At 38.3% G+C, this 23,871-nt stretch overlaps 1 protein-coding gene across 1 annotated transcript in view; it reads left to right on the plus strand.

The window, feature by feature from the left end:
* The window catches only part of NCAPG2 (non-SMC condensin II complex subunit G2), a gene marked incomplete at both ends in the record, with an annotated part of 41,410 nt that extends 24,434 nt beyond the window's left edge, over nt 1-16,976 (plus strand). Inside the window, 8 exons of the mRNA XM_083379047.1 lie at nt 610-709; nt 1,972-2,159; nt 4,190-4,428; nt 5,245-5,317; nt 8,320-8,423; nt 10,109-10,206; nt 15,643-15,736; nt 16,913-16,976. Coding sequence (XP_083235173.1) covers nt 610-709; nt 1,972-2,159; nt 4,190-4,428; nt 5,245-5,317; nt 8,320-8,423; nt 10,109-10,206; nt 15,643-15,736; nt 16,913-16,976 — 960 coding nt within the window. The remainder of the gene's footprint in view (nt 1-609; nt 710-1,971; nt 2,160-4,189; nt 4,429-5,244; nt 5,318-8,319; nt 8,424-10,108; nt 10,207-15,642; nt 15,737-16,912) is intronic.
* Between the last annotated feature and the right edge of the window lie 6,895 nt (nt 16,977-23,871).

Consider the following 23,871-nt stretch of genomic DNA (forward strand, 5'->3'; position numbering starts at 1 on the left):
ACCACTTTGCATAGTGTGGTATCATTTGCAGGTTATGATGGAATTGCAGTGTTCATGAACTTAAAAATCAAGATCTTTTAGGACCGTTTAGGATCAAGTTAAGAATTTGTTCTCTCAGATCCTTCACTGAGAAAAATTCCTATTTTGTTCCTATTCTTTGTTTTTTGAATTTTAACCAGGCAGCAACCCATAAAATGAGAGATCCCCCTATCCCATGGTCTCTAGGTTTGCCCAAAAGCTTTTGATGAGAAAATTTATAAGAAGTATCTGAAAACCCACTAAAGTGGTCACCTTCATCCATACACTTAACAGACATACCCAAAAAACCGCACTAATTTTTTCCCTCTGCAAAATCCATACTGTTTTTTCCTTTGCCAGGGCTGGTATGACATTAAGAAACTTGGGGAATTCTAAAAATAAAATTGAATGAAAGCTTTCAAGCTACTTTTAGTATTTTCTACTTTATTGAGAACTAGTAACTTTTGTTTCTTAATAAATCATCTGAAAGATGACCTAATCTTAGTTGTTCCATTTTAGGAGTATACAAAAAGTAAGGTTTTTTTGGTTTATAAATGTAAATCATATCCGTTCTTTGTTTTTTGTGTCAAGACTTACCTAGCGGTGTGCAAAGATCTTATAGCTGTTGGACTTGGTGATTTTAAATTTCAAGCTAGTCTTATGAACTTGGCATCTAGGCTCATGTACACAGGTATGATTTTTTTATGTATATATTGCATTTCCCCCCCCTTCTCTATTTGATTGTATGAAGTCTGTAGTATCTTAACAAATCTTGTCTTAGCCTGAAACCGTTAGGATGGTATAAGATCAGTGACAAGTATCACAATCTATAAATATAGTAACAGATAACAGAATTCTCCAAACTATGTCCTATATGGTATAGATATATCAGCCTTTACTGCTGGTGCACTATTCCATGTGTTTTTCCTGAAAACTTTATTTTCAAGACAATATTTGGACCACTAAAAGGCAAGCTTATTAAAGTCAAACATATGGCATACAGCATATGATATGTATGTAAAATAATGTGATGAAATGTAACTGAAGTGCTGCTGTTTTCTTAAGAGTTTCAGGATTCTATCCCTCGGTTTATAAGGAGTATACTTTCAACTGTCTTTTTACTGAAACAGTACAAATTCAACAACTTCCAGGAATTAATAAGTTTATCGCCCTCCCCTTAGTGCGCCCTTTAGGTACATGAGCTTCAATTTCAGAATTTGAAACAGTCAAGATTGTTGCTGAGAATTCTGGGAGTTTAAAACAGCTGAAAAATGACCATATTGGGGAAGACTGAACAATATATTTGGAATAGAATAACTATGTTTACTATCTGCTACAGATCTTACTTTTTTTTCATAGAATGTAAGTGTCGGAAGAATCTTTAGAAAACATTTAGTGAACTCCTCACAATTGCCCGGCATTCACTACTGTGGCATCCAGGACAAGTGTCAATATTTTAACCCATTCAGCAGAAGGGAAGTTACTAGTTCCTTAAGGCAAGCTGCTCTGTTTTTGAGCAGCTCATGGAATTATTTCCGGACACCCAAACAAAACTTATTTCCTTATAATTTTAACCCATTGTTTCTTCTCCTGTAACAGTTCTGAACAGTTCTACTCCACCTTCAGGCACCTGAAGAAAAGCTATGATGCATCCTCACAATCTTCAAACTAAACCTGCTCCATGTGTCCAACTATTCCTCATAATGTTTTTCTTCCTGGCCACTCATCCCGTCTCCTCTCCCAGGGATCCCTCCAAAAACAAATTTAATAAATAAAATAAATGTAAAAATAGGGTTTGCAGAGATAAATGGAAGGAGCAATTTGATCAGTGTTGCATAGGCAGATTCAATTTTCCTTTTTGATCCAGATGCTACACTTTTGAAGATACAGCCTTAGAGTGTGCATATTGTTTTTGCTGCAGCATCACATTGTTGTTTTGTTTTGTTTTGTTAGGAAAAGGCTCCATTTTCATTCCAATGTTATTTTCTATCCTGAGAGAGATTATTGAAGCTTCCTTAGCCTGTGACATTGGCAACACTGATTGCATAAAAGAACTTCTAAATAAAGTTCCGAAAATATTCCAGGAAATTCTAGAATCTATGGCACTTAGGCTCAGAAGACAAAAAGAAGAGGGGATTCAGGTATCAGTTGCGTCTAAACCTGGCCATGATTTATTCCCCCCCCCCCAGTTTGAATTTTTCCATTTCAACTATTGTGCTTAGTTTTAGTAACTAAGTTTTGATCCTTGTTTATAAAAGAAAGAATTCTGCAGCCATAATTGGGAGAAATGGTCCTCCAGCATAGTTCTAGACTTTTAAGTTGTGCTTTGAATATTTCGAGTATATTTCAGACTTCCTCTTCCTTTTAAAATACCAAGATGCAATTACTTTCTAACTAACTCATATAACAAAGGTGTTCAGTTTTCTAATGAAAAAGTTGACATTGGGTGACATTTTGTGACAGAACTAAAAATAGCTCAGACGTTGGTAGTGTTGTTTTAAGGGGGAGCTTTGACAACTCCACGTGAAGATCTTTATTCAGTCCCATATTTCTGAGATACTTATCCTTTCTTTATTTTTTTTATTTTTCTTTGAAAATCACTTTGTAAAAAGGCTAGTGATAGGCAGAGCAAGGATGCAAATGCAAAAAAACAAAACAAAAACCCCTTTTAAGTTTCAGAGATGATAGGATAACTTTTCATAGATAGATGGTAACATTGGTTAGAGAAATAAAACTATTGCTTCCTAAAGGGACAGCACAGCACAAGATGCCCTAATAGGACTTGCAATTGCTTTATTAGATATTGTGCTACATTGTTTCTTAGTTTGTTTTGAAGGACTTGCCTTCTGGGTCAATATTAATTAAAGGTGGACCAGCTTAAAAACTAGACTTTGTATTGTTTTATCTAAAATGTGTCACCTTTTATTGTTTCTGCTACCTGTCTTTCATATTTCCAGTTCATTGTAAGGCTATTAAGTTCTTTTCTCAGCCTCAGGTTTTTTTTTGGTTTCAGATTATAAAGATTCATGACTATTTCTTCTTGAGCCTTTTAATACCTCTTTACATTGGAAAATAATTCTATAAAATGATTGCCCCTGGACTCTGATATTGATTTCAGCCTCCTTTAAATAGCCCTGGGAGAATTGGAATGTTTGGTTGTTTCTTTTGAAGTTTGTGCTATAGTGACATAAGAGAAAGAAGATACAGGTAGTCCTCAATTAATGACCAATTGTTTAAGGGCTGTACAGAGATATAACAGTCCTGGAAAGAGTGGTTTATGACTCATAAAACATCTCCAGCCATCTTAAATATTGTGCTCTCCCTAGCCCACTCCAGCAGTTACATAACTGCATTTCAGGTACTTGGCAACTGGCTCATATTTACAGTTGATTGCAGTATTCTGCAGTCATTGTGATTTGTGGGGTTTTGCCAATTTCCAGGAAAATAGCCTATTTGGGAGAATAGATGTGGACTTATGATCACCATTAAGACAGTAATAAAATTGAGTACAGTCATGTGGTTGTCTTGACTTACAACTGTCATGGCATATACCAAAATTCCAGTCCCAGTCCCTTCAGAATAGAGGGGACCTATTTTTGTATGAAAATAGAAGTATTTTAGTGTTCTTTAGTGCTGAAACAGCGGTGGCTCAGTGGGTTAGGACGCTGAGCTTGTTGATCAGAAGGTCAGCAGTTTGGCAGGTCGAATCCCGAGTGCCGTGTAACAGAGTGAGCGGCTGTAACTCGTCTCAGCTTCTGCCAACCTAGCAGTTCGAAAGCATGTAAAAATGCAAGTAGAAAAATAGGGACCACTGCGGTGGGAAGGTAACAGCGTTCCGTGCGCCTTTCGCGTCTAGTCATGCCGGTCACATGACCACGGAGACGTCTTCGGACAAGTGCTGGCTCTTCGGCTTTGAAACGGAGATGAGCACCAGCCCCTAGAGTTGGAAATGACTAGCACGCATGTGCGGGGGAACCTTTACCTTTACCTTAGTGCTGAAACAATCTGAAGAGAGTGCAGCTTTTAAACTAAAAGTTTTTCTGGAAGCTTTGTATGCTTTAATTTGTGTAGTTATGCATTTTTGTCTCAGCTTCTTTAAGATGTATATATAGTAGGTATTTGTGTAGGCTTGTTGGCTATAAAGCTGATTTTTTTGTGTTTTTTTTTCTAGTTAATTCATTCTGCTCAAGAGCCTCTTGGAGAATTAGTACACGTAGTCCAGTCCTGTATGTTGATTTTTCCAATGGTTTTTCAAGGAGTTATTTCTTCTCTTTTGGCTGCAGTAGTGGTTGAGATAAACTACAACTTGAAAAAAAAGGTAATATGTTTCGCTTTACTGTTATGGCAGATATGCTGGGTATATAAGAATGGTTTTAAGCCAGTGTTTCTTGATCTTTGTAGCTTGAAGATGTAATGGACTTCAGCTCTCAGAATTCTGGCTGAGGAATTCCGGGAGTTGATATCCATATAATTTCAGGCTTCCAGTGAGAAACATTGATCTAAGCAAATATTCAAGGATCTATCAGGTGTGATGGAAAGCATTTTCACCTTAGTCTCTTTAGCTCAATGTTGGTATACCTTTTGGATTTGTCATATTAAAAATTCAGAAAAGGTCTATGTTGACTCTACCGACGTGTCACACACCCCCTTGGACAAAACAGGCCTCTTGACTTCCTATCTGGACTCTTATCCTCTAGATCAGGGGTCCCCAACCCCCGGTCCAGGGACCAGTACTGGGCCACAGCATGCTAGCAACCAGGCTACACAAAGAAGCAGAGCCCCATCCATGGGATGCAGGCAGCACACAAAACCACATCCGCTCTAGTCCGCGAAAAAACCTCTCTCCACAGAACCGGTCCCTGGTGCCCAAAAGGGTGGGGCTTCTGCCCTAGATTCTCTCCCACCCTCTTCTCAATCCTCCAAAACCTACACTATAGGGGGCCTCTGGAGCCTCAGAAAATCACGTGTGAATGCACATGCGATTTTCATTTGTCTTGGAGCAGAAGCCCCTAACTGATACTTACCCATGGCTGATTAGGAAACAGGCCGTGCAAGCAGTGGGCAAGTGAGCGAAGCTTCATTTGCACCGTCATAGGATCTAGGTTGTGTGCGAAATCATCCCTTCCTGGTCTGGAAGACAATTCTGAAACCAGCCCCTGGAACCAGAAAGGTTGGGGAGTCACTTAGAGGCTGTGTGTGATTGTGGTTCTCTCATGTGGCTTCTAGAGGGTCTGGAGGTCTCTTCATCCTTGGGAAGGTGAATACAAAGGTCCTGCTCTCTCAGGCCTCAGAAAATTGTGTGAGGGCTTCCGGTTTGCGCACACGATGCTTCCGGATGTGCAGGAAGAGTCCACTCCCTGCCGTCCGATCTTTCTTTTTTGGAGGACCCTGAAAAGGGTCGAAAGTCGCCCTGGAGGGGCGACCACCGCAAGGAGGCCCTCCCTGTGATCGCGGAAGGGCGGCAGCCCTCCGCTTGAATCCGGAGCAGCTCCTTTGGCCTGAAGAAGAGATCAACCATTAAGATGGCCGATCATTAAGCCGTTCCATGCCGAAAGCCCAAAGCACCATCTAGCACTACAAAGCAATCTGGAGGACCTGGGTGAGACTTTACCTTTCTTATTCCCCCTAACCACCTTCCTGTGGGACTTTTCCAAAAATTTCTTCCCCCTCCTTTGAAAGAACAGCGACTGCATACTTGGGGAATAAATTTTAAAGGCTTAAAAGAAATCAAGTGACTAAGCAAAGAAATTAAGCAACCTTATTTGTACTTATTAAAAAGCTTTTATTTTTGTAGAGATCTACCACCCTATTTTTTGCTTAAGCTGTGAATTAAGGAGAAAAAAAAAAGAATAGACTAATTGAACAAAAGCTTTATATTAATCTGGAAAAAGATTTTACATCTTATTCTATATGCTATTTTTTATTGCCATCTTGTGGCGAAACCTGGTACAGCAAGTAAATCTTTTTTCTATTGTGAAAGCTGACTGAATAACAGCTGTCCTTGACATTATTTTCAAAGATAAGATTGGGAACACCTGGCACTGAAAACAATCTAGGAATACTGGAGGTGGAGAATTATTGACTCTTATTAAAATAGCCTCCATGAAAGACTTATCTGTAAACAACGAAATGGAAGAATATATCCCACCACTTAATTGCAAACTGATATTGCACACAATCTTGGCAATAACTGAACAAATCAAAGCCAAACTGCAAGATAAATCTGTCAGCTTAAAGCCACCAAATCAAACTTTGACCTTAAATGATGAATTGATAATCCAAAAACAAACAGAAGTGGAAACTAACATTAAAATAGGAGACCTTAAAGAACAACAAGTACAATTTATAGAGAATCTTGAAGCCCAAAACTCTACTTCAACTATAAAACCTACAAGTCAAAAAACAATAGTACCCGAAGAAGGCAACATTAAGAGGAAAGATATTAAAGGCCTTCAAATACACTATGTTGAGGATTCAGCTAATCAAATGATGACCATAACACCAGCTACTACTTTCTACCTAAGCCAGATAGAATTGGAAGAAGAAAAAGACCAGACTGAACTAATGACAATTATATTACACCAAACATCAAAAATTGAGCTATTAACACTTCAATGATTACAAAGGAGATACTTTCTTTGCAAAACTGACATTTGGATGGTTTCCCTGGATTCAAATAATGTGTGTAGGAAGAAAGGGAGACACATCTGAGAATTTAAAGGCACCAATATGGAAGCCTGATTGGCACAAAAAGAAGGCAAGAGTTAAATTTAAAAAATTAGATTTGTCTCTTTCTTGGGATTTGTAAGGATAGAGCTTAAAAAGTTTCTTTTAATGGATTAAGGGGAATCTTTAAAAAATATAAACTGATTTTATATTTAGGTTTTAGATCTTTAAGGGAAAACAAAATTAAGCTTCTAGAATATAACTGAACTATATTATCGAATTTGGAATGATAATAAAAGACAGTATTTTAATAACTGATGAACTATTAAGATGACATATAGAATATATTAGTTGTAATGATATAGATATAAATTGATTTTATATTTAACTTTTAGGTGTCTAAGGGAAAGGAAAGTTGGCTATTAGAATTGATGTATATTATAGAATTTGGAAAGATAATAAAAGATTTTTCTAATAATTGGTGAATTGTTAAGATGACAAATAGAATTTACTTGTAAAAAAATAAGAATGTTTTGAAATGAACAATGTAAGTTTTATGGACAGGATAATTACTTTTTATTGAAATAGGGAAATGGGGGTTACCCAAAAATTAAGTTTTCTTTTATATATCATAGGCTATTCTAGAATACTCTATTGCAATTAGGTAAAACTTAAAAACAGGACATTGATATGTATAAGTGAAAATATATTGAAAATTCTTTGAATTGACTAGGCCACAATCAGAAAAGTATTAATTTGATTATGTTATAACTAAGGGAATCGGAGAGGGAATCTTTGTTGATGCAACTTGAGCTATTTACAAATAACTTGTTATTGACTATTGTTTACTTTTGATTACCCAACCACCGTATTGCTTCACAAATATCTGAATGTAAAATTAAAAAAATAATAAAACTTGTATCAAAAGAAAAGAAAAGAAAATTGTGTGAGAATGCTTGTGCAATTTTTGGATGCCTCAAGAGGCTGTGCAAGGCTTTTTAGCATGCCTTCCAGACAGTTTGGAGGTCTGGTGTGCCACCAAAAATGGCATGGTGTTCCATTTGTGAACACGTGTGTTGTAAGTTGGTTATCACTGCTGTAGTCAATGCTACATTTGCAAAGGGAGTGCAGTTTTGAAAGTTTTCTAAAACACCATCTGCCTTCATATCTCTTTCTACGCCTGTAGAAATAAGGGCTCTCAAATTCTTAGGTGGTCCTTGTTATCGAATGTACATCTGCTGTGAAAATAAATCTTCAGTGAATATTTTGAGAATGCTTCTGATGGAGTGAAGGGGCTGAGCAAAAAATGGCTGGCTCTAAGTCTCCCCCCCCCCCCCGACTTCCCCAAAGTCTCTAGACAACAGGTTCTGAGCTGTCAGTCAAGCTTTTAGCCTTCAAATGGGGGTGATGTTATGTGCCTTCCAGAAAGCACAACTGCTGTTTTGCTGCTGTTATTTCTTTGCCTATGGGGTTATCTGCCTGTCTTCCTCCTCCTCCTCCTCCTCCTCCTCTTTCAAGACCTTAGCTATTTCAATGGCCATAAAAGACAGTTAAGTAATATCAAGTGTCAGTTCTTCTCCTATTTATTGATTTCTTATTTGCTAAAAGCACTTCTTCATATTTATTTTGTTCTAGGTATCAAATACAGAACAGCTAATAACACCTAAGACATTCTTGGATCTTCCACCACTTTCCAGCGTTTTAATGATTGTTTTGAGTAAATCAGCAAATGTGGTTAGGTAAGCTCTCTTTTAGGTGGGGATGCTTAGTCCAATTTGTTTTCCCACACTATTGTTTCTGTCCTGAGGACGGATTTTGTCTTCTTCATCTGGTACCCTGTTGATGACCTCTTGTGTTACCTCCTTAGGTAATTACTTAATTCTAGTATTAGGGGAAAAAGATTTTACAAAGCAAAAGAAAAATTGGAGCAGTTAATGCTCAAGGGTGTGCTATTGACCAACTTGTATGCAGTTCTGGTTTTGAGTTGGATTTTTATTTTTGAACTACTGAATATATTCTACAGATACTTCTGGAATCTCATAATTGCAGTCTACTTGCATGTAGCCCTTTCTTAAAATAAGAGCTGCAATTGAGAAGTATTGATAGTAGTTTATATTAAAGATTCATTAGCTACTAAAACAGAATTAAACATTCAAGCATTTTTTACATTGAACATGAAAATTGGAAGCAAAGGGACCCTTGAAATAATATAGAGCAATGTTTCAGGCTAATTGATTCTACAGTTGTACAAAGATGTACATCTGCTACACTCTGGAATACCTTGGGGAGCACCTGCAGCCGGCGTCAACTTCCCTCCGCCCAGTACGCTCCCACAGAGAGGGCCTCCTCAGGGTGCCACCGGTCAAAGAATGCCGACTGGTGGCCCCCAGGGGGAGGGCGTTCTCTGTGGGTGCACCGGATTTATGGAACCATCTTCCGGTCGAGCTCCGGATGGCGCCCGATCTCCGCTCCTTCCGGCGCGATCTTAAAACCCATCTCTTTAAAGAAGCTGGCCTGGCCTGATGGGACGGGGTGGGATTTTTATAAATGAACTTCAATTTTAATTTGTATTAATTTATGGGCATTGTTTAATCACGTTTTAATAATTTTTAATTTTTGTATCTAGTTTTTATGTATTGCCCTGTTCACCGCCCTGAGTCCTCCGGGAGAAGGGCGGTATATAAATTAAATTAATAAATAAATAATAAATAATAAATAAGCTGTTGATAACATTATCAAGCTTTTAGATTATCTGTGATACTATTCCAGCCAATTACGTCATGCTTCAAAGCTGAGTACTCTGGGTAGGGCAGTTTTAAATACAACAGTGAGTGTTGTCGTCCCTCTGTTTTTGTCATTTCTTTCTCTTGCTCGCTCACTTTCTTTTTCTCTAATATAAATAGTTTTTTTTAATTGAAAGGATGTTGTAAACTTACTTTTGATGCTTCTAAAGCATCAGTGCAGCTAAATAAACCTGGAATGCTATTCCCTCCATCTGAATTTATCTTTTGGTCTTTGGAGACTTGCTCATTTTGTGATTCTCAATTCCAGAACCCCATATTTTTCAAAAGCAGAAATTAAATTCTAGAAATAAAATGCCTTCTATTTTGTCCCATCCTCTCTTTCAAATATGTTAGAAGAAGAAGAAGCAGTAGAGATCATAAAAAGGAGAGTATTATGACTTGAAGGCTAAAGGTGGAAGCAATGTCTTGAGGAAGAACTGCTTCAGAACGTTGCTGAATACAGCAATAGAACAGCAAATAGAAGTAAATGTTTAGAACCTTTAACAGTCTTATGAAGACTTCATAAAGGGTTCTAAAATCTAAAAATTCTGCAAGGTCATGAATTCATATTTTGACAATTAATCTGTTTGTCTTTATTTTCTGTATAGTTCATGATTCTGTATATTGCATATTTTACTCAGGAGTTTCCTAAATGAATTATTGGAATACATTGAGTCTGAAGAATCTGAAGGAATTATTAGCCTTACCACTTGTGCGTATATTGTTGCTTTAATTAAAGGTGAGTAATCCAGTGAAGTTGTATGAACTTAATTCCAGTTTCTAGATTTCTAATGTATTTTTGATGGTTCAGGATGAAGGAATGGAAGTGATTTCTTCTTGCTTCTCTTCAGGGAGAACCATGAAATTTCACTAGGCTCTGAATAGGGCCAGTAGCATTCATTTTAAAGGGTATGCCTTTGGGTGAAATAACAAGATTTGCTACATATACCAAATTATTTGGCACAATGAACACCTACGTGGACTGAGAAATGCTGCAGAAAGATTAGGTACATAGTCTTTTAAGAAAAGTATACAAAATATTTGTATAAGCATTGATGGACCATGAAATGAACCTTCAGTCTTCAGAAACACATAGATAATCCTCGATTTATTAATTGAAAATGCAATTTCAATCTTAAATTCTGATGGTTGTAAAATGGGTCACCATGTGACCATGCACATGCAGCATGGTGGTTGTAAGGTGAACTCATTGTTCATTATGCGGCGATTTTTGCTGGAAACCGAAAGTAATAGGAAGAAGTATTATGTATGTTCGCTGCCTTGGTTAATTAAGTTTAAGTTTATTGAATTTATATACCGCCCCTTTCCCGTAGGACTCAGGGCGGTTTACAAAGTATTTAAAAACATCAATACAATACAAGAGGTAAAAACAGTTAAAATAATTAAATTTGATCCCTGAGGGGGGAAAACACCTCTCAGCCTGGGCCGGAAAGCTCAAAGAGCCAGGTCTTCAGGTCCCGGCGGAATGACCGAAGGTCGGGGGCAGTCCTAAGCTCCACGGGCAGCTGGTTCCACAGGGCAGGCGCACCCACTGAGAAGGCCCTCCCCCTGGGTGTTATCCGCCGGCAGTCTTTTACAGGCGGCACCCTGAGAAGGCCCTCGAAGTGGGAGCGCACAGGACGAAGGGAACTTGATGCCGGCAGTAGGTGTTCCCTCAAATAATTATACTGTGAAGTTAAAAAGATGGGGGTAAAAATCTAAATTAATGCTGATTTCCAGTAAAAATATAAATTTCAGTCATATAACTGTGGGTTGCTGCAAATGGGCATAAGAGCAACCTGTTGTGAGTTGAGGACTACCAGTAATAAATTTAGAACATATTGCTATTTGATAAGAAGAGAAATCTTGAGTTTTTAATCTGCAATAGAGAACAAACATATTTTTCTTTTTCAATAAGACTCAAAAGTCTTGGCTTCCAGTTTGCGCACGCGGTGCTTCTGCATGTGCAGGAAGAGTCCACTCCCTGCCGTCCGATCTTTCTTTTTTGGAGGACCCTGAAAAGGGTCGAAAGTCGCCCTGGAGGGGCGACCACCGCAAGGAGGCCCTCCCTGTGATCGCGGAAGGGTGGCAGCCCTCTGAATCCGGAGCATCTCCTTTAGCCCAAAGAAGAAGAGACCAGCCATGAAAATGGCTGATCATTAAGCTGCTCCCTGCCGAAAGCCAAAAGCACTACCTAGCACTAAGAAGCAATCTGGAGGATCTCGGTGGGACTTTACCTTTCTTATTCCCCTAACCATCTTCCTGTGGGACTTTTCTGAAAATTTCTCCCCATTTTTTGAAAGAACGGCGATTATATACTTGGGGAATAAATTTTAAAGCCTTAAATCAAGTAACTCAGCAAAGAAATTAAGCAATTTTATTTGTACTTATTAAAAGCTATTTTTGGTGGGGATCTACTACCCTATTTTCTCTTCAAGCTGTGAATTAAGGAAAAAAAAGAATGGACTAATGCTACAAAAGTTTTATATTAATTTGGAAAAAAAAAATTTTACATTACATTCTATGTGCTATTGATGACATCTTGTGAAACTTGGTACAGCAAGTAAATCTTTTTTCTATTGTGAGAGCTGACTGAATAACAGAGTTGTCCTTGACATTTACTTTTAAAGATAAGTATGGGAACACCTGGCACCGAAAACAATTTGGTGGTGGATAATCATTGACTCTTATTAAAATAGCCTCCATGGAAAATTTAGCTGTAAACAACAACAAAATGGATGACTATATCCCACCACTTAATTACAAACTGATACTGGACACGATTTTGGCAATGACAGAGCAAATTAAAGCCAAACTGCAAGATAAGTCTGACAACTTAAAGCCACCCAATCAAACTGACCTTAAATGAGGAACTGACAATCCAAAAGCAGAAGAAATGGAAATGAACACTAAAATAGGAGACTTCAAAGAACAACAAATGCAACCTCTGCAGAACCTTAAAGTCCAAATTTCAACGTCAACTACAAAACTTACAACTCAAAAAGCAATAGCACCCAAAGAAAGCAACATTAAGAGTGAAGATATTAAAGGCCTTCAAATACACTATATTGAGGATTCAGCTAATCAGATGACAACCATAAGACCAGCTACTACTTTCTACCTAACCCAGATGGAGTTGGAAGAAGAAAAAAACCTGACTGACTTAATGACAACTATATTACGTCAAACATCAAAAACTGAACTATTAAAGCAAATTTTTAATGGTTACAAAGGGGACACTTTCTTTGCAAAACTGACATTTGGATACTCTCCCTGGATTCAAATAATGTGTGTAGGAAGAAAGAGAGATACATTTGAGAATTTAAAGACGCCAAAAGGGAAGCCTGATGGCAAAAGTTAGATTTAAAAAAATGAACTTATCTCTTTTTTGGGATTCCTAAGGATAGAGTTTAAAAATATGTTTTAATGGATTAAGGGGAATCTCCAAAAATATAACTGATTTTACATTTAGGTTTTAGATCTGTAAGGGATAACAAAATTAAGCTTCTAGAATATAAATCTGAACCATATAGAATTTGGAATGATATAACAAAAGATAGTATTTTAACAATTGGTGAACGGTTAAGGCGACATATAGAATATATTGCAATGATACAGACAGAAACTCATGTTATATTTAACTTTTAAAGGAAAGTTGGTTATTAGAATTGATATATATTATAGAATTTGGAAAGGTACAATATAAGATATTTTGCTATAATTGGTGAATTGTTAAGATAATAAATAGACATTATTGATAAAAAATAAGAATGTTTTGAAATGAACAATGTACAGTTGCAAGAAAAAGTATGTGAACCCTTTGGGATTACGTGGAGTTTTGCATGAATTGGCCATAAAATGCGCTCTAAACGTCATGTAAGTCACAACAATAGAAAAACACAGTCTGCTTAAAATAATACTACACAAACATTAGCTGTTGTCTTGTTTTAATTGAACATAAGATGGAAACATTCATAGTGCAGGGTGGAAAAAGTATGTGAACCCCTAGCCTAATGACTTCTCCAAGAGCTAATTGGAGCCAGGAGTGAGCCAACCTTGACTCCAGTGTGATGATATTGGATGTGTTCCTGACAGCTGTCCTGCCCTTTAAAAACACACACCTGTTTTGGGTTTACTGGTCTCAAGAAACACTGTCTGATGTGAACCTTGCCTCGCAGAAAAGAGCTCTCAGAAGACCTACGATCAAGAATTGTTGACTTGCATGAAGCTGGAAAGGGTTACCAAAGTTTCTCCAAAAGATTTGATGTTCATGTGTCCACGGTAAGACAGACTGTCTACAAATGGAGAAAGTTTAGCACTGTTGCTACTCTCCCTAGGTGTGGTCGTCCTGTAAAAATGACTGCAAGAGCACAGCGCATAATGCTTAATGAGGTAAAGAAGAATCCTAGAGTGTCAGCTAAAGACCTACAGAAATCTCTGGCACATGCTAACATTTTTGTTGACACATCTACAATAAGGAAAACATTAAACAAGAATGGAGTACATGGGAGGACACCACGGAGGAAGCCATTGCTGTCCAAAAAAAATATTGCAGCACGTTTGAAGTTTGCAAAAGAGCACCTGGATGTTCCACAGCACTACTGGCAAAATATACTGTGGATAGATGAAACCAAAATTGAGTTGTTTGGGAAAAACACACAACACTATGTGTGGGGAAAAAAAGGCACAGCACACCAACATCAAAACCTCATCCCCACTGTAAAACATGGTGGAGGGAGCATCATGGTTTGGGGCTGCTTTGCTGCCTCAGGGCCTGGACAGATTGTTGTCATTGATGGGAAAATGAATTCCAGAGTTTATCAGGACATTTTGCAGAAAAATGTACGACCATCTGTCTGCCAACTGAAGCTCCGCAGAGGATGGGTGATGCAACAGGACACTGACCCAAAGCATACAAGTAATTCAACAAAACAATGGCTTCAACAGAACAGAATACGCCTTCTGGAGTGGCCCAGTCAGAGTCCTGACCTCAACCCGATTGAAATGCTGTGGCATGACCTTAAGAGAGCGATTCACACCAGACATCCCAAGAATATTGCTACACTGAAACAGTTTTGTGAAGAGGAGTGGTCCAAAATTACTCCAGATCGTTGTGCAGGTCTAATCTGCAACTACAGGAAACGTTTGGTCGAGGTTATTGCTGCCAAAGGAGGGTCAACCAGTTATTAAGTCCAAAGGTTCACATACTTTTTCCACCCTGTACTGTGAATGTTTCCATCTTATGTTCAATTAAAACATGACAACAGCTAATGTTTGTGTAGTATTATTTTAAGCAGACTGTGTTTTTCTATTGTGACTTACATGACATTTAGAGTGCATTTTATGGTCAATTCATGCAAAACTCCACGTAATCCCAAAGGGTTCACATACTTTTTCTTGCAACTGTAAGTTTTATAGACAGGATAATTACTCTTTATTGAAATAGGGAAATGTGGGTGACCCAAAAAGTAAGCTTTCTTCCATTCATCATAGGCTACTCTAGATTATTTTATTGAAATTAGGTTGTGGTGGCTCAGTGAGTTAGGACGCTGAGCTTGTCAATCAGAAGGTCGGCAATTTGGCAGGTTGAATCCCGAGTGCCGTGTAACAGAGTTAGTGCCTGTTACTCATCCTAGCTTCTGCCAACCTAGCAATTCGAAAGCACGTAAAAATGCAAGTAGAAAAATAGGGGCCACTACGGTGGGAAGGTAACAGCGTTCCGTGCGCCTTTGGCGTCTAGTCATGCCGGCCACATGACCACGGAGACGTCCTCGGACAGGCGCTGGCTCTTCGGCTTTGAAACGGAGATGAGCACTGCCCCCTAGAGTTGGAAACGACCAGCACACATGTGCGGGGGAACCTTTACCTTGAAAGCAGGATATTGATACGTATTAGTGAAAATATATTGAACATTCTTTTAATTGACTAGGTCACAATTAGAAATGTATTAAATTGATTAATTTGACTATGTTTTAACTAAGGGAAGTGGAGATGGAATTCTTGTTGATGTAACCTGAGCTATTTACAAATAACTTGTTATTTGATACTGTTTACTTTTGATTACCCAACCACCGTATTGCTTCACAAATATTTGAACTCAAATATTAAAAAATTAATAAAACTTATAATAATAAAAGACTCAAAAGTCTTCAACATAATCATGCATTTTTCACAGATAAACAAAAAACTTCCTTTGTGAATGCCTTTGCAGCTACTCTTCAGAAAAAAATAATGGTGCACAGCGAAATGACCAAAGAAGGCATGGAAAGGTAATTTTGAGGGATTTATTTGTGCTGGACTGGGGGTAAGGCATGGTTTCTGTACTGTTAAAATGAGTCTGTAGTGTTCATAGCTTAGTATTGTTGGTTTTATGTGCAATAATAACCGGATTTTTTTAATTCACTTATCTTATTTGAAAAATAAGAAATAAATTTTTAAAAATTCATTTGATGATTCTAAATTGGCAGACCGGTACTGAGTTTTCATCTACAAACTTAGCAATGTATATTATTAAATGCATGTGAAGCATATAATTCCTTTTAATAAACTATGTTTCTGTTCATGGAAAAAAAATCACCTCCTTTTGCTGCATTAGAGAAGAAAAAAGAAATGTTTTCTTTTCATTATGTTAAAACTCAGTTCAGCATGGTAGCTCAGGATAGTCAATGACTTGTTAATACAAGTAACAAGCTGGTTCTTCCCAAATCTGAACTTTTTCTACATTTGTGAACTCCTAGGAATCTCAGCAATGGCCATGTTAGACAGAGAATTCTGGCAGTTTTGTTTCCACAAGTTGGGAAGACCAGATTAATCCGTCAAGTTCTTCCACTTTGATTTAATTGGAAATGTGAACTCACACACTGATTTGCAGTTTAAAGCTGCAAATTAAGTCACAATGACAGCCAATCAGAAATATTTTTAAGAATCCTTGCTTATTAGCATTTGTGAGCTCAGCCACTATTTCAATGTTGTAAGAAGTTGGATCCACCAAGTTGGATCCACCAAGGTCAATCAGTAGCTATATAGAGCAGGGGTGTCAAACTGCCAGCCCACAGATCGGATGCATCATTGTGCGATGTCACGTGATGCGAGTTTGACATGCCTGATTTAGAGGCTGTTTTATGTTGATCATTCCATACAGACAGTGACATTTATCTGGAGATGTCGTGTGAAATAGGTTTCATGGAGAGAGCTTCTACTTATGGCATGCACACAACAACTCCCATCTCTTCACAATAGTTTTTTCACCTGCTCTTGCAAATGGATGAAATCCATAATTAGGAACAGAAGATCTAAGCCTTACACCTATTTCTAATAATGGCACAATAAAGTAATTACTTCTTGGTGATATTTCTGTGTCAGTAAGTTATTATAGCTAATGAGGAATAAGTGTACTTACTGTCATTCATACCTCATAAAGTTTTTTCACTGTTCTTATTTTTCAGACTGCTCTGTGAAGCTGCCTTGGACATTGTGAATAAAATGCTATGTGGACAAGAGAAGGGATAGAAGATATATTTAAAACTTTCCAAAGAGAACCACATAATGTATAGTTTTTTACCTCAAGTAAAAAAGAATATTCTTTTGACTGGTTTTTCTTTGAAATATTTTTTGTCATAGATTAAAAAAAATAGTTGTGGTTCAAAATTTTCAATCAATATAATTGATTTTATTAAAAGTGTACAGATTTTAAAAATGCTAGTATTTTATATTGTAAGTGCTTGTGCTATTCCTTGTACATATATTTTAAAGAAGGTATGATTAAATTTTTAGGTTGCCTGGATCACATTAAATGAAGAGGAATTGTCTTTGTTGTTGTTGTTGTTAGCTGCGAAGTCGTGTCCGACCCATCGCGACCCTATGGACAACGTTCCTCCAGGCCTTCCTGTCCTCTACCATCTTCTGGAGTCCATTTAAGCTCATGCCTACTGCTTCAGTGACTCCATCCGGCCACCTCATTCTCTGTTGTCCCCTTCTTCACTTGCCCTCAACCTTTCCCAGCATTAGGCTCTTCTCCAGTGAGACCTTCCTTCTCATTAGGTGGCCAAAGTATTTGAGTTTCAACTTCAGGATCTGGCCTTCTAAAGAGCAGTCAGGGTTGATATCCTCTAGGACTGACCGGTTTGAGCGCCTTGCAGTCCAAGGGACTCGCAGGAGTCTTCTCCAGCACCATAGTTCAAAGGCCTCAATTCTTTGGACTTTCTTATGGTCCAACTTTTAAGCCATACATTGCAATTGGGAAAACCATGGCCTTGACTATATGCACTTTTGTTGGCAGGGTGATGTCTGGTTTTTAGTATGCTGTCTAGATTTGCCATGGCTTTCCTCCCCAGGAGCAAGCGTCTTTTAATTTCTTGGCTACAGTCGCCATCTGCGTGATCTTGGAGCCCAGGAAAATAAAATCTGTCACTACCTCCATTTCTTCCCCATCTACTTGCCAGGAATTGAGAGGGCCGGATGCCATGATCTTGGTTTTCTTAATGCTGAGCCCACTTGTGCATTCTCCTTCACCCGCATCTCTTTAGTTCTTCTTCACTTTCTGCCATTAGAGTGGTATCATCTGCATATCTTAGGTTGTTGATATTTCTCCTGGCAATCTTAATTCCAACTTTTGATTCATCTAACCCTGCCTTTCTCATGATGTGCTCTGCATATAAGTTAAACAGGCAGGGCAACAGTATACAGCCTTAATAATAATAATAATAAGAAGTTGGAAGGGACCTTGGAGGTCATCTAGTCCAACCCTCTGCTCAGGCAGGAAACCCTATACCATTTCAGACAAATGGCTGGCCAGTCTCTTCTTAAAAACTTCCAGTGTTGGAGCATTCACGACTTCTGGAGGCAGGTTCTAACTGTCAGGAAGTTTCTCCTTAGTTCTAGGTTGCTTCTCTCCTTGACTAGTTTCCATCCGTTGCTTCTTGTCCTGCTTTCAGGTGCTTTGGAGAATAGCTTGGCTCCCTCTTCTTTGTAGCAGCCCCTGAGATATTGGAACACTGCTATCATGTCACCCCTCACCCTTCCCTTCATTAAACTACACATACCCAATTCCAGCAACCGTTCCCTATATGTTTTAGCCTCCAGTCCCCCAATCATCTTTGTTGCTCTTCCCTGTACTCTTTCTACAGTCTTGACATCTTTTTTACATCGTGGTGGCCAAAACTGGATGCAGTATTCCAGTTGTGGCCTTACCAAGGCATTGTAAAGTGGTATTAGTACTTCACTTGATCTTGATTCTATCCCTCTGTTAATGCAGCCTAGCACTGTGTTGGCTTTTTTGGCAGCTGCAGCACACTGCACACAGACTTCCTTCCATGTAGATGCAGTTCCATTGAGGACCACACGCTGAGTACGGCCTGTCAGCCAGCTACGAATCCATCTGGTGGTGATGCTATCTAAACCACATTTTTCTATCTTATCAAGTAGTAGGTTGTGATCTACTTTATCAAATGCCTTACTGAAGTCCAAGTAAATTATATCTACAGCATTCCTCTGGTCCACTAGTTTTGTCACTTGGTCAAAGAATGCAATAAGATTTGTCTGGCATGATCTGTTTTTGACAAACCCATGTTGACTTTTAGTGATGACTTTGTTTGCATCAAGGTGTTCACTGACTTGTTTGATTATCTTTTCCAGAATCTTCCCAGGTATTGAGGTCAGGCTGATAGGTCTGTAGTTTCCTGGATCTATTTTTTTCCCTTTTCTGAAGGGAACATCAGCTCTCTTCCAGTCCTCTGGTAGTTCCCCAGTGCTCCAGGATCTTTGAAAAATATAGTTCAGTGGTTCTGAGATCACGTCTGCCAGTTCCTTGAGAACCTTGGGGTGTAATCCGTCTGGTCCTGTTGATTTGAACTCATCTAGGCTGGACAGGTGCTCACTTGCCATTTTCTTGCCTATCTTAACTTGCGTTTGTATTTGTTTTTTATGGCACTGGTTTTGGTAGGTTGGACTGTTTTTCCCTTTGTGTAAAGACAGATGCAAAAAACGAGTTAAATAGTTCTGCTTTCTCCCTGTTGCTTGTCACCTTGCCACTTTCCCCCACTAATGGACCAATCATTTCCTTAACTTTTTTCTTGTTTTTTATATGTTGAAAGAAGCTTTTTTTGTTATTTTTGACTTTGGTCGCAAGCCTTAGTTCATTTTGAGCCTTAGCTTCCCTCACTTCATCTTTGCAGGAACGGGCTGTTTGCTGATATTCTGCCTTAGTTATGTGCCCCTCTTTCCACTTCTTATACTTGTCCTTTTTATCTTTCAGTTTACCAGCGAGTTCTTTATGCAGCCATGCTGGTTTCTTTTGAAAGCTGTTATTTTTCTTCTTTGTTGATATTGTGCTAGACTGGGCCTTTATTATCTCACTTTTCAAAATTTCCCAAGCTTCTTGAGTTGTTTTCCCCTTTAGGATTCTCATCCATGGAATTCTTCCCAAGGTCTCTCTAAGTTTGCCGGACTCCTTTCCCAATTTTGAACCAATCAGTGGTTCTGTGTCCAGTTCTCACTTGCTTCTTGACCCGCATATAGGTTTCTCAAGAGACAAAGAACTTGCCACAATTTGTTGTGAACCACACAATCAAAGGCTTTAGCATGGTCAACGAAGCAGAAGTAGATGTTTTTCTGAAACTCCCTAGCTTTCCCCATGATCCAGCATATGTTGGCAATTTGATCTCTAGTTCCTCTGCCTCTTTGAAGTCCTGCGTGTACTTCTGGTAGTTCTCGATCCACATACTCCTGGAGTCTAGCTTGTCGGATTGTATATAATTGTAATTGTGGTTGGTGTTATGATCAGTGGTAATAGACATTTTCATTCCAACAACTTATACTAATAATGAATAAAGTAACTTTGGAGCTATGCTGTGTTTGGGATTCATTTTCAAAATAGTGCTTCAAGTTGGAAAGGGGAAAATAGGATTTTTTTACAACTCTTTAAAGAAGCACAGTTAGAACAATTAACCAGTGGAACAACCTGCCTCCAGAAGCTGTGAATGCTCCAACACTGGAAGTTTTTAAGAAGAGACTGGCCAGCCATTTGTCTGAAATGGTATAGGGCAGTGATGGTGAACCTTTTAGAGACCGAGTGCCCAAACCCCACTTATGTATCGTCGGGTGCCAGGTGGGTGTAGCCCATTGGCTGGGCGTGGCTGCAGTGGTAACAGCAGACTGGGTGGGACTAAAAAGTTCAATCAATCAATTCTAACTTTGTGAGATCTTTTTTTTCCCCCGCGAGAAATTGAAATTGATTGATTCATTGAACCTTTTTTTTTTTTTGCACACAGTGGAGGCCTAAAGCAAAAAAGTTTTATAAAACCCAGCTAAAGGCCTAGAACTGGGACGACGGCGCGCATACTCACAGAGAGGGCTCTGCATGCCATCTGTGGCACGTGTGCATAGGTTCACCACCACGGGTATAGGGTTTTCTGCCTGAGCAGGGGGTTGGACCAGATGACCTCCAAAGTCCCTTCCATCTCTATTGTTCTTTCTGTTATTCTTACACATATATCCATACAGTTTCATATTAATACCAGAGCAAACCCCATTAATTCTGTTTGATATTTATTCTCATATTTATCTTGACAGCTGGAGCCAGACCATTATGTACCTGAAATCTCTGCTATGATCATGCTCTTGACTTTCTTCACCTCCCCTCCGTTGGAAGTTTTGTAAACTTTATTTGAAATTAGTTTAGGAAGGCTTCTAGGCTTAACAGCTCTTACAAAGATAAATTGTTCTAGAATTTAATCCTGATCTGAAATGGTAGTAAGCTTTTCCCACAGTCATCATTTTGTGCCCAACCATTGAGCTATCAACTTGATCCTTTGATCTATTACTGATAATTGGGGAATTTGGGAGCCTGGGTAATGTGACCAACTCAATTTTTTTAAAAAAAATTTGTCGCAGTTGTTAAGCAAATCATGAACATTAAGTGAATCTGTGATTGTTAAGTGAAAAACATGGTCATTAAGTGAACCAATTATTCACAATGGTGTGGTTTTGCCATGAACTGGAAGTAACAGCAATTTTTAGCAGAACTACTAATACATGATCCTATGATCACAGGATGCTTCCAACAGCTATAAATGTAGCTATGCTACTGAGTACTTGAAATGGAGTCATGTGACCATGCACTGGGGTGGGGCTGACTTGAAACTTTGGGTTTGAACCATATTTCTCCATTTTTGCATCTGTCTTAACTTCAGTTAGTCATAAGTTGAGAACTACCTGTATTTTGCAAGATTAAACCAGCTTGCCTGTTCTATGGTTTTCTTCTTTAACTTTCACAATTTCTATGGTTCAAAAAGCAATGACTCAGCTTGACCAATTTGGAGTACAGCTCGAATGATTATTTCCTCTTGATTTGTAAACAATACCTCTAAGTATGTGCAATTCTTGTCATCTTCACCCTTTATTTTGGTGACATAAAGTATTTCAAAAATCCATGGAGACAACTAGAACTCAACCAAAATAGCCAGAATTGTTCTTCCCATTCTTTGCAATATGCCTGTCTCTTCTTTTTTTCTTTTTGTTGCCTTGAATGACAATGGAGACCACTCTGCTTTGAAATGTGCCTATTGTTCATGCTATCAAGAAGAAGCATTGTCTGCAGATTTATAGGACCATTCCTTTTCTAAGCACAACTGTGGAAAAATCTTAGCTTTTTTTTGTTAGTCTAGTTATGACTGTTTGAAGGCTTAGGCTACAAAAAAATGCCACTATTTGGTGTTTTTAAAAACATTCTTATACAGGTGGTCCTTGATTTATGGCCATAACTAGGATTGGAATATCTGCTGCTAAGCTATATGGGAGACATGTGACTATGCTGACTTTATGTACTTTTTTGCCATTAAATGAATCAGCAGTTAAGTGAATCTGGCTTCCCCCTTTATTGTCAAGAGAAGATTACAACTGACAACTAGGTAACCTCAGGATACTGCAACAATAATAAATGTAAGCTGGTTAAGATCATATGTGTGCAGGGATTTCATGATGGCTGTAAATGTGAGGACTGGTCATAAGTCACTTTTTTCAGTGCCATTATAACCTCAGATGGTAGTCAGTTGAAAACTACCTGTAATTAAATAGAACAATACAGATGCAGAGGGAAAAAGCTAGATCAAAAATAAGCAAACAAGCAAAGATAAATTTTGGAGCCTACTCAGAGAGTTGATACGACCTTTCTGCCACCATTGTATCCACTTGAGATCCAGAAGAGCCACTTGGTGTAATTGGAATTTTGTCCATATCCGATTTAGAATTCTTATTCATTGCAACATTTCATGGGTAAAATCATGTGCACCAACTCTAATTCAGCTGCTGTACTTTTTCAATATAAGTATAGGCCTTGGTTCATCCAATTGCTTCTCTGGATGCATTTCATTAGGGAAGTTGAAAGAGTTGAAGATATACAGATCTTCTGTACATATATATTGCTTTTACTGACTATTAGTATTTAGCTAACAAGAAATTATGCAAGTTACCTTGTCTGAGAAATCAGTCCAGGCACTTCCAGGCTGGCTATGAAATTATTTCTTCAGTCCTATAACCAAAATTGTATGTTTTGAGGGGTTCTCAAAATATTCTCACCAATATTATTCCTTTTAGGATAAAGCTTTAGAGCTACTTCTCACTGGGAAAATTGTGGCACCTATTAAGGACTTTGACTGCATGGTTGTGGTTGTTCTCCCGATTAACTCTTCAGTAACTCCAATATAGATAGCAATAGCACTTAGACTTATATACTAATTGACAGTGCTTTACAGCCCTCTCTAAGCAGTTTACAGTCAGTATATTAACCCCAACAATCCGGGTCCTCATTTTACTGATCTCAGAAGGATGAAAGGCTGAGTCAACTTTGAGCTGGTCAGAATTGAACTGGTGGCAGTGAGTAGTGAGTTAGCCTGCAATGCTGCATTCTAACCACTGCACCACCCTGGTTCAGGTAGGCACGCCTATTTTATAATAAGGGTAAGAATGAGTAGCATCTTTTATGGAAACACAACCCAAAATTAATAAATTCATAACAATTTGGTAGACCTATTGTACCTGCATAGCAACTCCTAGAAGGCTGGAATAGTATGAAGAAATGCACATTCAACGAATGACTTGGCAAATAAAAATCATAAGTAGTCTTTGACTTAAGACCACAACTGGGACTAGAATTTCCATTGCTAACCATAGTGGTTGTTAAGTGAGTTGCCTGATCTTACAACCTTTTTTGCCACAGTTATTAAGTGAATCATACGTTCGTGAAGTGAATCCAGTTTCTCCCATTGATTTTGCTTATTGGAAGTCTGTTGGGGAAGATGGTGATCAGATGTTCTGGGATGCTGAAAACATCATAGGTACTAGTGGCCAAGTATCCAAATTTTGATCATGTGACTGTCAGTATTGTCTTTTTAAAATTGTTAACATTAAC

The sequence above is a fragment of the Vipera ursinii genome (genome assembly GCF_947247035.1).
Source record: "Vipera ursinii genome assembly, chromosome: Z".
NCBI classification, from domain to species: Eukaryota; Metazoa; Chordata; class Lepidosauria; order Squamata; family Viperidae; genus Vipera; species Vipera ursinii.